Source organism: Colius striatus, unplaced genomic scaffold (genome assembly GCF_028858725.1).
Source record: "Colius striatus isolate bColStr4 unplaced genomic scaffold, bColStr4.1.hap1 scaffold_45, whole genome shotgun sequence".
NCBI lineage: Eukaryota > Metazoa > Chordata > Aves > Coliiformes > Coliidae > Colius > Colius striatus.
In genome coordinates, this window is record NW_026908526.1 from 1039433 (window position 1) to 1054169 (window position 14737).

The 14737-nt window shown below is 52.3% G+C and overlaps 1 protein-coding gene across 1 annotated transcript; it reads left to right on the forward strand.

The window, feature by feature from the left end:
• The first annotated feature begins 4355 nt into the window (after window positions 1-4355).
• LOC133629447 (olfactory receptor 14C36-like) lies at window positions 4356-13044 on the forward strand. The gene is made up of 3 exons (XM_062020078.1): window positions 4356-5255; window positions 7478-7574; window positions 13022-13044. The coding sequence occupies exons 1-3, from the start codon at window positions 4356-4358 to the stop codon at window positions 13042-13044; spliced, it is 1020 nt and encodes a 339-aa protein (XP_061876062.1).
• The last annotated feature ends 1693 nt before the right edge of the window (window positions 13045-14737 follow it).

A 14737-nucleotide genomic window follows, 5' to 3' on the forward strand; every position in this document is an offset into this window, starting at 1 on the left:
TAAAAGGATTGCATCCAGAGTGTGTTAAAATTTGTTTTCATTAACTCTGCCAGCAATGGACTGCTCAGTGTATTTATTGACATTTACCAACCTGAGAAGTGCTGTTTGCACTGTGGAGGTCAGACCCCAGAATGTCTCTTGAAACCTGAAAGAGAAGCACCTAAAATTTACTAAAAGCAGGGACATTTGGAGCACCGTTGGTTGTGAGGAGAAAAATGTCCTTTTTATTCCACAAATGATGTAAACTGACATGGAACACAGAGTCAGCGTGGAAGAGCTTTTCCAGTCTACAAAGCAGTGGTGAGGCTTAGGTACTCTAGAAGAAAAAGGTGGACCAACTAAAAAGGATCAGAAGAGACCCATCAAAAATGGTTTAGAAATCAAGAAGACACAGGGGAACAAGAAAGACTGAAAAGACTGAGTTCATAGGGGCTGAAGAAAATAGAAGTAAACTGTGACAGCTATTGAGAGCTGTAAAATGCTGATGCAGAAAAGAAATACTCTCGTGAGAAAGCAGCAATCTTGGATTTCAGAGAGGAAAATTCGGGCCAAGTGCTAGGAAAAGGTTTTGAACAGTAAGAAGAGAAGTAGTGAAACGTGACTTAGAGGGTTTGTGGAATCTCCATGACTAAAGGCATTTAAAAATAGAGAAACTGTGAGAAATAGCTAAAGTAGAACTGATCCTGCCTCTAGGGAGCAGGATGGACTATCTGGATCATGCTTCCCAGCTTTGTTTTCTATTACCTGTCCTTTTTAATCATGGTCTACACCCCAAGGCTGCAATTACATGCCTTTTCACACTCTCCGCTCCTGTTTAGCTTTCAGGAGAAAGCAGTCACTCTCCCATGTTGATGACTAGCTGTTCTATCAGTTTTACCAAGGTGTCCTCAGAAGATTCCACATACTAAGTTCACATGCGAGGGAAATGCCACTTTTCATGGATGACCATCAACAATTGGAGCACATTACCAGGACTCACGGTCCTGTAGAGTGTTCAGTCATTCCACTGGATTCAGCTAAAACCCTTATTTCAAATGCTATTCCAGCTTTTGTATTCTTTTAGTTAATTATTTGCAGCATAGTCTAAAATGTTTGGAGCCTCTGGGCTGCAAGAGGGAAGAAGTAGCTCTAACATCCAGATTTCGATCTGGAGTAGGGCCCAGTAAGCAAGCTGATTGGTTTTGCATTATTCATATGGCATCTCTTTGGATGATTCTGAAGCGATTCGTACACTGCTGTAGAAGGCAGAGCCCTGATGTCTGTCAGTGTGCGCTGGGATTTCTCATTTTATTTGCAAAAGTGATACAAATTCCACATCTTACAGTTCTTGGTCAAAAAGTTCCATTATCCTCTCTGGAGCAGGTCTTATACAAAGAAAAAGCACACCAAGCACAGCAATTCTATTACTATTGTGCTGCTCCCTCAGCTCCCTGGGACCCCCCTCTGCTTCCAGGGACTGATAAGGATTGCATTAGTTCCAGTGATTCGTGACTTGATCCCCATCCACTCCTGTCTGTTCTCCTCCAGAGTCCCACTTCGAGTCCCACCAGTGCCAGAGCTCTGTCTCATAGTAATGGCTCCAGCTCATCCTGGCTGAGGCATTGCTGCACATTTGGGCTGAAGCACCCCAGCTTTGGCACCAGACAAGCCTGGAGACTTGCTACCAGGTGCCCAAGGCCCTGCCTGTGCAGAGGCTTTGCCTCAGAGCAAAATGGCATGGACAAAAGATTTCTGAAAGCCTTTCTTGCCCCGACACCCAGGAGGAAATGCCTTCGTTCACTACATTATCACCCTCCTAGCTTGGACAAACCTAGGTTGTTGTTCTTTTTGCCTTCCTGGTGTGCTGTCTCATATGGGAACAAGTGATTCTCACAGCCAACTCTTTTTGCAATAACAGAAATGCCACAGGGCATGAGTCTGTCCCCAGATGTGAGAGGGAACATCAGTGATTGCTTCAGCCTGTTTCCCAGCAGATTGTGCTGGAGCCCCAGGAGCCCCACCTGAGGGAGCCCAGAGGGGCAGAGCAAGTGCTGCTGCTGAGCTGGGCCAGGCTCCTGGGATGGAGAGAGCCCATGAGACGTGGGCAGTGCTTATGAGAGACAGCTCTGCCCAGGAGCAGCTCCCGTGCAAGAGGCAGAAGTGCCTGCAGGCAGCGAGAGGAGTGGAGTGAGGCAGAGAGATGGGACAGGCATTGGAGAGTGGGAGGCTGCTGAGAGCTGACTGAGCGACAAATCTTCCCTGTCCTTAAGGTGGTAAGTCTCTGGCTGTAGGATGGTGCAGGTGTGGGTCCTGGAGGGATGTCCCAAAGCTGGTACATCTCACAGCTGACAGGCTTGGTCAGGAGGTGTCTCACAGTTTCTGTGCTGTGGAGGGGAAGAACATGATCCAGACAGGGCTTGGCTGCTGCAGCATCGGAGGGACGGGGCAGAGCAGGAGCCCTCTCTCAGGTATGTCTGCGGTGTTCTGCTGTCAAGAAGTTGGGTCAGGGCTGTTCACAGCTCCAGGTGAGCACTAGCAGATTCCAGGAGACGTTTCAAGAGGAAGATCAAGGCAGGGTTTACTCTAAAGAGAGGGAGTTTCCCCAAGTGGGTGTTTTCAGTTTCCTTCTCTGAGAGTGGGGGTCCAAGTGTGTGGTAGGAGTGGAAAAGAGAAGTAGAAAAGGACCTGTCAAGTTGAAATAAGTCCCTGAGACGTAACTTTGAGTGGTCAGTAGGTCTGCTAACAGCCTCCTAAAGGGCCTCAGCCACTTCCCTGGCTTTGGACAGTACCAGCATCACCTTTGCTGGACCCATCAGGTTGCTCCAACCTTTTGAACCTCCAGACTGGAACATGTGCCCAGCCAGTGCCCCATAAACAGGCAGGTTTCTGGAGGGCCCAGGGGAGTGCAGAGAGGTTGGGATGGGGTCTGTGATCAGGGAAAAGACACGGGACAGGGAAACATCTCCTAGAAGGAAAATCTTCTGTCAGCAGAAGGAGAGGAAACGAAACATAAAATGTTTTGGGAGGGAGAATTGGGAAAATCCTGTGTCATCCCCTCCAATGCAGAGCCCTTCCTCGGAGCAAGCCCCCTGGCCTCCTCACCCATCAAAGCGTCTGCCCTCAGGGCCCTGGGCACAAGGCTTGACCTTCCTTCTCTGCCGACAGAGCTCCAGCAGAGCCGTGGGGCAGCTCTCCAGCCCCATGCCCAGGTCTCTCTGCAGAGCTCGGGGCTGAGAGCAGCTGCCCAGCACGGATGGGTCTGGGAGGTGTCAGGCTGGGGAGGGTCAGGCTGTCCCGAGTGCCCGGCTGCCTCTGCCCTGGCCTCTCACACAGACTCTCACTCAGTTTTCCTGTCTCTGCACTTGCCTGTGTGATGGTTGTCTTGTTCTCTCAGTCAGACTCTCTAGGGATGGGAGTTTCAGCTGCCGAGTCACACACTGATCTGTGGGTGCAGTTATGTGGGAGTGTGCGTGGGAACAAGTGTCCCAGCTTTCCTCTGACCTGTGGGGCTGGGGAACGAGCTGGTTTTCCTCTGTAGAGATCATCGTTAGGACCCTTGGCTGCCTCCTCAAAGTGGCCTTCCAAGCAGTGAGCTGCCTGCAGGATACAAACCTGTCCCACAGCAGCTTGGTGTGATCTGAAAGCCCCAAAGAGACCCAGAGCCTTTAGAGCTGAGGAAATGCTTTGTGGCTGGTGAGTGAGCTCTGTGTGTCCTTGACTGAAATGGAGTGAGACTTTTTGTTGCCTGCCATGGATCCCTCTGCTCTCAGCAGTCTCTGGTGGCTTTTCAGGATCACATGGGATTGTGATCACCTTCCACTTCTGAAAGAGGCCAGCCCAGGGAATCAGAGAACTGGACAGAAGGGGAAACCAGCTCCCTTTGCTCTGCTCTAAGCCACAGGCAAGTCTTTTGCCTTGCAGGGCTCCCTCTCTGCTCCGTGAGTACAGCACAACTGCTGAGGGTTTCTGACACCCAAGAACACTCCACATGGGAGATGGTGTCAAAAGAACAAGAACTCAGTTGCCTTCTCCATTCTTTAGTGCTGTGAGTGCAGATGCTGACAAGCCCTTCTGCATCAGGAGCAATTCCACCTGACAAATCAAACATCAGGACTGGCCTCTGCCCCTACCATCCCCATGAACCAACTGCAGGGCAGGGCTGGCTGGTAAGAGCCCATGGGCAGAGGCTCTGCTCTTCATGGCACTTGAGCTGGGCTCTAGCCTTAGAGCTGAAGGAAGGTCTCCTTGAAAAGGAAAAGGGCTCTGTATGTGATAGGGGAAGGTCTGTGAGAAATGGCTTTGATTTTGCTCTGAGAAGCCTCTTCTAACTTGTCACTTTTTCTCCTGCAACAGCCCCACATGCCTAAAAACAGCAGATGTCCAACAGCTCCATCACCCAGTTCCTCCTCTTGTCATTTGCAGACAGGAGGGAGCTGCAGCTGCTGCACTTTGGGCTCTTCCTGGGCATCTACCTGGCTGCCCTCCTGGCCAATGGCTTCATCATCACCGCCGTGGCCTGCGACCATCGCCTCCACACCCCCATGTACTTCTTCCTGCTCAACCTCTCCCTCCTTGACCTGGGCTCCATCTCCACCATTGTCCCTAAAGCCATGGCCAGTTCCCTCTGGGACTCCAGGGCCATTTCCTACATGGGATGTGCTGCACAGGTGTTTCTGTTTGTCTTTTTCATGTCAGCAGAGTATTTCCTCCTCACTGTCATGTGCTACGACCGCTACCTTGCCATCTGCAAGCCCCTGCACTATGGGACCCTCCTGGGCAGCAGAGTTTGTGCCCACATGGCAGCAGCTGCCTGGGGCTGTGGGTTTCTCTATTCTCTCCTGCACACGGCCAGTACATTTTCCCAACCCCTCTGCCAGGGCAATGCTGTGGACCAGTTCTTCTGTGAAATCTCCCAGATCCTTCGAATCTCTTGCTCTGATACCTACCTCAGGGAGTTTCAACTCCTTGTGTTTAGTGCTTGTGTCTTTTGGGGGTGTTTTGTGTTCATTGTTCTGTCCTACGTGCAGATCTTCAGGGTGGTGCAGAGGATCCCCTCTGAGCAGGGACGGCGCAAAGCCTTTTCCACCTGCCTCCCTCACCTGGCCGTGCTCTCCCTGTTTGTCAGCACTGCCACCTTTGCCTGCCTGAAGCCTCCCTCCATCTCCTCCCCATCCCTGGATATGGTGATGGCAGTGCTGTACTCTGTGGTGCCTCCAGCAGTGAACCCCCTCATCTACAGCATCAGGAACCAGGAGCTCAAGGACTCTATTAAGAAAGTAATTTCATGGCTATTTCTCAGCAGTGAGAAAGCTCTCAACACTCTGCACAAATGAATCCCAGCATGTCCCATTACAGGCCTCTGTGTCTTGCTGGTTTATATTTGCTGATGAGCATTCTCATGATCAGCAATGTCATTGTCAGAGGTGACTCTCATCATGTCTGTAATAAAGTGGGATGTCCTTGGTGCACTGGGCTCTTCTTCTAAAGCTGGTGAACAGCAGCAGAGGTATGTATCCAAAGGCTGTCCCACACATGAACTTGTAGGTGGTGTCCTTAAAGAGGGGAGCCTGGTCCTGCTTGGAGTAACAGTGATGCTGGCTCAAGGTCAGAGCCTGAAATCCTTGCTGTCCTGGTGCTCCAGCAGGCCTGAAGATGGCTGAAGAAGAGCTGGTGCCCCACACTCTCTTAGTGCGGTCTTCTCTCCTGAAGGGTGGTATGGAGAGGAAGGCTGGGACCCTGTGTCAGGGCTTTCACTGAGGGAAGCGTGACCCAGCAGCCATGTCAAGTCACTGCTGTCTGTGTGCCCAGCACATGTCCATCACACGGTCTCCCCCCACCCTGCTGTGTGCTGGCTCCTACCCCCAAACTCATCCCCAGTCTCATACCTTTGTGGCTCTCCCTTCCTGAACTGGCCATTTACCACAGTCCAGACTTGGGCTGATCTCTGACATCCATCTACACTGTCAGAACATCAAACCCTTCCCAGACTGACTGTGGATTGTGGCTGGCTGCAGACCACTATGTGGGACAAAATCCAGCCTGGCTGGATGCTGGAGAGGGCTACCAGAACAGGAGGGTGCCAGGGGACGGGACACTGTGGTCTGCTGTCACAGCAGGCCAGCAGGACATTTCCCCGCCCTGCCTGCACCTTCCCCTGTGTGGTCCCTGCACAGTTGGGCTGGGAGGCAGCAGGATGCATCTGGCAAAAGGGTGGGAATGTGAATTTAGGGGACAGCATGGCTGGGAGGTCTGACTGTAGCCCCTCTGCAGCCAGAGCAGTTCCTCACAGCCGTGACAGGAGTTGCTGCTGCTCAAGGGCTCAGGGGTGTCTTGAGGGGACCCAAGACACGTGGCAAGAGTTGTCTCCCTGCACTGCACCTCACGATGCCTCCTGTGTCATCCTCCTCACTCAGGAGCAGCACTGGGTGTGTTTCTCCCTACCCAGGTGTGAAGGGAAGCTGCTGGTGGTCTTCTCTGCTGATCCCCATGTCCCAGCATCATCTCACAATCATGACCACAAGCCTTCTGCAGAGCCGGAAGGAAAAGGAAATCAATCTACCTATATTGTCCATCCCAGCCCAGGATACTGACAGGCCCCTGGCCACCAGGATACTGGTGGTTGTCTTTGCTGCAGGAGCACATGGAGAGCTCACGTTCAGCTTGTTGTTCACCAGAAAACTAAGGTCCTTCTCTGCAAAGCTGGTTTCTAGTTGTTGCCCTCCAGCACATCACTGTGAATGGTGTTACTGCTACCTGGGCATTTCTCCTCATTGAACTTGATGAGGTTCCCCTCTCATTTCTCCAGCCAGCTGAGGTCCAGCAGCACAATCATCTTGTGTATCAGCTGCTCCTCTCAGTTTCATGTCGCCGGCCAGCCTGCTGAGTGTGAGCTGTGCCCCATAGTCCAGGCCAGTAATGAAGCTGCTAAACAGGGTTGGCCAGTTGGCCTCGGTATCAACTCTCCATGTACAGCTGTAGTGAATGTACAGCTGTGGTGAATGACCTTCAGCTGGATTGTGTATCTCTGGTCACATCCTTCTGATCCCAGGTATTCGTCCAACTTCTAAACTACCTCACTTTCCACTTACCTGGTCCATACTTCACCAGCTTGTCTATGAGGATGTTGTGGGAGAGTGCCAGAAGCCTTACTAACTACCACACCCATTGCTCTTCTTCCATCCACCACCCTCCACCACCCTATGATGTCAGGTAGTGGAAGCTGCCAAGTTGCTTCACCTCATTTTCTTTTCCATAAACTCTTGCTGACTTGTCCCAGTCATGTTCCTGTCTGTCGCTTGTCTGCAAACAGTTGGCAGAACTAATTTCTCCATCACCTTCCCAGGCACATGGGGAAGGCTGACTGACTACCTGGAGTCTCCTCATCATCCTTCTTTAGGATCCAAGTAACAGTTACTTTCTGCCAGTCCTCTGGAACCACAGTCCAGCTTCACCATCCTTCAAAGGGAACTGAAAGCAGGCTGGGAACGACATTGGCCAGCTCCTTCAGCACTCATGGCTGCATCTGTCCCGCCCCACAGAGTTATTTCTATCCAATTTGCCTACATGTTCCCTAACACGATCCTCCGCCACTCAGAGTAAGTCTTTCGTGCCTCCAGTGTAGTATCTGCTCCCCTCAGTTTCACATGTTATTGGTGAATACCAGTCAACAGCAAGAGCTGAGGTCATTGATCCAAAGACACCCTTAGAGAGCCTAAGACTCTGCCCACTTCCTCATGCTGGGTGCAAGTTCTTTATCTCCCAGCAAGATCTTTCCCTCACTGGTCTCTCTGACCCTCAGGCACAACCTCACCCAGCCTGTTGCCCATCCCATTGAGGAGCTCCAGGCACTCAGGCAGCTGCTTCAAGCTCATCTCAAGCAGCAGGTGCACAGAGAGAATCCCCCACGTGTTGTTCCTGAAAAGCTCCTTGAGTACAGGCATCTGTTGCAGATAAGTGGAATGCAATTCGCTCAAAAGAGAGAGGGAGTAGTACTGAGGCAAAATAATAACCTGAGTGCAACACGTTTGATGGGATGTAACAAAGTTGGGCAGTGGTTTGACAAGGTTCAGGAAGTTTGATGTCAAGCCTCACTTGATAAATTCCTGCACGGAAGAAACTTAGAAAGGTAGAATGATTCACACAGAAACAGATTCACATGGGGACACAAAGAGTAAGGAAGACCCTCCCAGTGAGTCACAAGGTTCAGAGCGGACCCCCTTGCTTTCTAAACTCTTTACCCGGCCAAGGTGTGGATCCAATCCAATCTGCATCAATCTTAGTCTCAGACCTGAAACACAGTTTATTCCTAATAGAGTTCTCTGAACAGTGTTTATACCTCTATTGAGCAGCTACATGGATTAGCAGTGTTTCATTAGTTAATTCAGCATGCTGTCAGTCCCTCACCCAGGATCTGTCGCAGGGAAAGAATCTCTCTGCCTTGGGGAAGGAAGGGTCTTTTAGTCTCAGGTAAGGAATCCCTAAGGTTAACTGGCAGCCCTTGCTCAAGGGGAGAGTCACGTGCTGTGCAGCCCAGCTGCAGTTGGGGAGTGCTCAAACTGAGCCCATCCTGAGGGTGATATTTATGGAGTGCAGTAGTTGGCTGCTAGTCAATAGTATAGACAAGAGATGTCTTTGTTTTAGCTCAGGAATCTTGTTCTGTCCTTTGGTTGTTTTGCCTTATTGGATTTGAAAGAGACTTTCCAAAATATCTTTCCAAGACACCTTCACTCCGTGCCATGAGCCCAGGGCTCCCCAGCACACAGGCTCACCTCACATGTGAGGCCTGCTGCTTCTTAGTCAGCCTGGACCCAAGGATGGTTTAGAGTCACATGTATCCACCACAGCCAGGCAACCAAGGAACCCTGTGCCCACTTCTTCTGTACCTTCCACCACTCACGTTACAACCCGAGATCTTCTGGACACCTACCACATCCAGATGTGCTGGGATGTCATACAGCTTGCTACAAAGCCCAGATGTGCTGTTGTGTTACACAGCCCTGTTGCAGCGCACACATGAGCTGTGATGTCACACAGCCCTGTAGCATTTCCCATCTGTGCTGTGATGTGACACAGGAATTCTGCAATGCCCACATGAGCTGTGATGTCACACAGCCCCATGGAAGTGCCCAGGTGGGCTATGATGTCACAGAGCCCCGTTACAAAACCCAGATGTGATGTGATGACAAACATCCCTGTTGCACTTCCCAGATGTGCTGTGATGTCACAGACCACTGCTGCAGTGCCTAGATATTCTGTTGTGTCACAGACTCCTACTGCAGTTCCCACATGTGCTGTAATGTCACACAGCCCAAATGCATTGCCCACATGTGCTGTAATGTCACACAGCACTGTTTCAGTGTCCAGTTGTGATGTGATGTTCTAGAGCACTGTTGCAGTGTCCAGATGAGCTGTTCTGTCACAAAGCACTTTTATAGTGACCAGATGTGCTTTGCTGTCACAGAGACCTGCTACAATGCCCAAATGTGCCGGGATGTTACACAGTCCTGTTTCAGTGCCCAGATATGTTGTGATGTCACACAGTCCAACTGCAAAGCTACATATGCTGTGATGTCACATAGTCCTTTTGCATGTTCGAGATGTGATGTCACAAAGAACTGTGGAAGTGCTCAGAAGTGCTGTGATGTCACAGAGCATTAAGTGGCCAGTAGTGATGTGTTCTCACAGGAACTGTTGCGGTTGCCATATGAGCTGTGATGTCACAGAGAACTGTTGCAATGCCCAGATGTGCTGTGATGTCATCCAGCCCTGTTGCAATGCTCAAGTGTTGTGTTTTGTCACACAACGCTGTTGCAGGTACCAGATGTGATGCCACACAGCTGCATTGCATGGCCTAGTTGTGTTGTAATATCACTGAGCATTAAGTGTCCAGTTGTGATGTGATGTCAAGAGTTGTGTCATTGCAGTTGCCGTCTGAACTGTGATGTCACAGAGCACTGTAGCAGTGCCCAGATGTGCTGTGATGTCACAGACCACTTTAGGAGTGCCCAGAATTGCTGTGATGTGACACAACCCCATTGTAGTTCCCAGATGTACTAGATGTCATAGAGCACTGTTACAGTGCTCTGTGACATCACAGCACGTCTAGGTGCTGAAACAGTTCTCTGTGACATCACAGCTCATATGGCCACTGAAACCGTGCTCTGTGACATCACAGAACATTTGGGAACTGCAACAGTTCTCTGTGACATCAGAACCCATCTCGGAACTGCATCTGGTTTGTGTGACATCAGAGCACATCTGGGCACTGTACAGTTCTCTGTGACATCACAGTACATCTGGGAACTGCAATGACAGAACTCTTGACATCACATCACATCTGGCTTTTGTAACAGGGCTCTGTGACAGCACAGCCCACTGAGTGCTTCAACGGGGCTGTGTGATATCACAGCACATGTGGGCATTGCAGCCCCATTGGAGTGCCCAGATGTGCTGTGATGTCACACTGCCAGGTTGCAGATCCCAGAGGTGCTGTGATGCCACAGAGCCTTGTTTCAGTGCCCAGATGTTATTTGATGTTACAGAGCACTGCTACAGTGTCCAGATGTGCTGAGATGTCACACAGCCCCACCGCAAAGCCCAGATGTGTTGTTGTCACAGAGCGTTGTTGCAGTGCCCAGATGTGCTGTGATGTCACACAGCCCTGCTGCAAAGCCCGTATGTGCTGTTGTGTCACAGAGCATTGTTGCAGTGTCCAGGTGTGATGTGATGTCACAGAGAACTGTTGCAGTTGCCATATGAGCTGTGATGTCACAGAGAACTGTTGCAGTGCCCAGATATATTGTGATGTCACATACCCCCATTGCAATGCTTGTCCTTCTGTGATGTCACACAGTCCTGTTGCAGGTCCCAGACGGGAGGTCCCAGAGAACTGTGGCAGTGCTGAGAAGTGCTGTGGTGTCACAGAGTGCCATGGCAATGCCCAAATGTGCTCGGATGTCACACATTTCTGTGTTTCAGGGCCCAGGTGTACTGTGATGTCACAGGAAACCGTTGCAGTGCCCACGTGTGCTGGGATGTCATTGAGTACTGATGCAGTGCTCAGATGTGCTATGATGTCACATAGCCCGGATGCAGTTCTCTCATGTACAATAACGTGACAGAGCACTGTTGCAGTGCCCAGATGAGCTGTGAAGTCACAGAGCACTGTTGCAGTGCCCAGAAGAGCTGATCTGTCCCAGAGTTCAACTGCAATGTGCAAATGTGCTGGGAGGTCACGCAGGCCTGTTATAGTGCCGAGATGTGCTGTGATGTCATAGAGCTCTGATGCAGTGTCTAGATGTGCTATTTATCAGAGCAGTGATTGAGAGCCCAGATTTGCAGTAATTTCACAGAGCACTGGAGCAGTGCCCTGATTTGCTGTGATTTGACACAGCCCCCCTGCAATGCCCACATGTACTGCTATGTCACACAGCCCCGTTGCAGAGCCTAGATGTGCTGTGATGTCACAGGGTCCCCTTGCAACGCTCAGATGTACTGTGATGTCACAGAGAACTATTGCAGTGCTCAAATGTGTTTTGAATTCACACAGCCCTTTTGCAGTGCCCAGATGTGCTGTGAGGTCAGACAGGTATGTTGCAGATCCCAGAGGTGCTGAGGTATCACAGAGCCTCGTTTAAAATTGCCCAGATGTTATGTGATATTACAGAGCACTGCTACAGCGCCGAGACATCCTGTGATGTCACAGAGCACTATTGCAGGGTCCAGATGTGCTGTGATGTCACACAGCCTTGCTGCAAAGCCCAGACGTGCTGTTGTGTTCCACAGCCCTGTTGCAGCGCATGCATGAGCTGTGATGTCACAGAGCACTGTAGCAGTTCCCATCTGTGCTGTGATGTGTCACAGGACTTCTGCAATGCCCACATGAGCTGTGATGTCACACAGCCCCATGGAAGTGCCCAGGTGGGCTGTGATGTCACAGAGCCTCGTTACAAAACCCAGATCTGATGTGATGGCAAACATCCCTGTTTCTGCACCCAAATGTGCTGTGATGTTACAGAACACAGTTTCAGTGGCCATATCAGCTGTGATGTCACAGAGAACTGTTGCAGTGCCCAGATGTGCTGTGATGTCAAACTGCCCGGATACAGTTCCCAGATGTGCTGTAATGTCACAGGTTCCCACATTGACTGTGATCAGCAGCACTGCAAACCCCAGATATTCTGTGATGTAATAGACCACAGCTTCACTGCCCAGATGTGCTGTGATGTCTAACAGCCTGGATACAGTTTCCAGATGTGCTGTGATGTCACAGAGCACAGTTTCAGTGGCCATATGAGCTGTAATGTCACAGAAAACTGTTGCAGTAACTAGAAGTGCTGTGATGTCACAGAACATCACAACATCACAACAAATCTGGGAACTGCAACAGGGATGTTTGTCATCACATCACATCTGGGTTTCGTAACGGGGCTCTGACATCACAGCTCACCTGGGCGCTTCCATGGGGCTGTGTGACATCCCAGCACATCTGGGCTTTGCAGCAGGGCTCTGTGACATCCCAGCACATGTGGGCACTGCAACTGTTTCCTGTGACATCACAGTACATCAGAGCACTGTAAAAAAGAAATGTGTGACATCTGAGCACATTTGGGCTTTGCCGTGGGACTCTGTGACACCACAGCACTTCCCAGCACTGCCACAGTTCTCTGGGACCTCACAGCATATCAGAGAACTGTTGTGTGACATCACAACACACATCAGACTCAATGGTCTTAAAGGTCTTTTCCAGCTGCAATGATTCCATAGGTCTATGAGCTGTTGCACAGCCGTGGAGCTGAGGTGCTGAGGGACAGGGGTTGGTGATGGGCTCGGCAGGCCGAGGCTGGTGATTGGACTTAATGATCTCAAAGATCTTTTCCAACCCAAAGGATTCTTTGATTCAATGATTCTATGTCAGGATGGAAATGTCTGTGTCAGCAGGAATCTTCCCCAGGGACCAGAGGCCCTTGCAGACCCTGAGCCCGCTGTCCCCAAGACGTGCCCCTTCCCCACTGTCACGTCTTTGTGCTCTGATCCCCCCCAGTCAGCCTCGGGGACAGCCCTTGACCCTTGGGCAGCCCGGCACCAGCTCTGGCCCAGACCCCCAAGGGATTTTAATCAGAACAAAGAGGCACAGCCTGAACACAGGACACTGAAGGCAGAGGAAATGGCTGGCAAGGGCCGAGGGCTCCCTGGAGCTCAGGGCTCTCCCAGCCGCACAGCTCCCTCCTCCCTCCCAGCTGCTCCCAGCCCCGCGGCAGTGACGGGCTCTCCTGGCCCGGGGATGGGCCACCCTTGTGCCCTGAGCTGCGGTGTCACGGCCTCGCTGTCCTCAGGGGGATGTGCCAGGGACACCTCTTGGGCATCGTCGTAGCTCCAGCTCTCTGGGCACAGGCACTGGGCATCTCCCTCAGCTCCAGGGGCCCCGGCACTGATCTGGGAGCGCAGCTTTGTCTCTGCAAAGCAGCAAGGCAGGCTGTAGCACATTTGGACATCTCCTTCCTTCCTTCTCCTCACCACTTCAGAGATGCTGAGCCCTGTCCCTCATTCTCATCCCCATCCCCTCACCTACAGGTGCGTCCCTGGGCCCTGCTCCCTCCTCCGCTGCCCTGGGCACTTCCCAGCCTCTGTGCCCAAACACAAGGTCCTCCCCAGGGTCAGAAACCTCCCTGGCATCATCATAGCCATCTGCTGGGCCCCCTCTGGGCAGGACAGGGACATCTGGAAGCAGAAAGGAGTCGAGGTTGTTGAGAAGATGCATCGTGCAGAGAAGAGGACGGGAGGAAGCACAGGGACACGGGGCTCAGACACTGGTGGCTACAGCGGCACAGGAGATCCCCATCTGCTCCCCAACTCTGATGGTGGCACTCAGGGGCACCACTGTCCATCCCGAGTCTGCAGGGATGAGACATCAACCCCTTCCTGCCCCCCATTACCTCGTGCTGACCCCAGACCATCTTCCTCCTCGCTGTCCATGTGATGGAGCTGCAGTTTGGTCAGGGACCCCTCCAAATAGGAGCTTGGAGAGGGGACCCACAAAGCCAGGGCTGAGTGGGGAGGAGGGCCCAGGACTGACCCTCTGCCCTGGGACAAACCCAGCTGGGGTGGGCAGAGCTGATGGGGAGGAAGCTTCTGTCCTGGGCCAGGACGTCTCTGTTCTCCCCACATTGCTGCAGGGACCTTGGGCCTGGGGGCTGCAGGGAGTCAGCTGCAGGTGGGGACCAGGGGACAGAGTGCCCAGGGATGGACCCAGACCCACCTGATGGGCTGAATCTCGCCTGCTCCTCCCACACAGGGCTATAACCGATCTCCTGGTACACGGCCTCAGGGAAGGGCTCCAGGGCTGTCTGGGAGCCTGTGGATAGAGGCCGCTCTGGCTCACGGACAGGCAGCTCCCACCTTCCCTCCTCTCTGCAGCTGCCCCTCTCTGCCCCACGGATCCACAGCACAGCCCCTGCACTGCCACAGGGAGCTGAGGGCTGGGCAGAGGAGCAGCCTGGGGCCTGACACCACGGGGATGGACCCTGCTGCCCTGCATTCCTCCTGTGCCCATCTGCCCCAGCCCAGCTCTGGCCACTTCTGGCCCCATCCCCAACTCCCCCGTGTCGGGACTCTCTTCCCCTGGCTGCTGCTGGCCCATCATCAGGCAGTCAGTGGCACAGCAGCAGCACACGCCTGTGCCCCCAGCTCTGCCTGTGCTGACACACACACCCCACAGCGCCCTGGCCCTGCCAAGAGGCACCTTCCCGTGGCAGCGTGG

Coding starts and splice junctions, on each gene's coding strand:
- LOC133629447 (XM_062020078.1), top strand. CDS start 4,356: ATGTCCAACAGCTCCATCACCCAGTTCCTCCTCTTGTCATTTGCAGAC. Junction 5,256..7,477: donor TCAAGGACTCTATTAAGAAA/GTAATTTCATGG, acceptor GACATTGGCCAG/CTCCTTCAGCACTCATGGCT. Junction 7,575..13,021: donor ACGATCCTCCGCCACTCAGA/GTAAGTCTTTCG, acceptor GATCCCCCCCAG/TCAGCCTCGGGGACAGCCCT.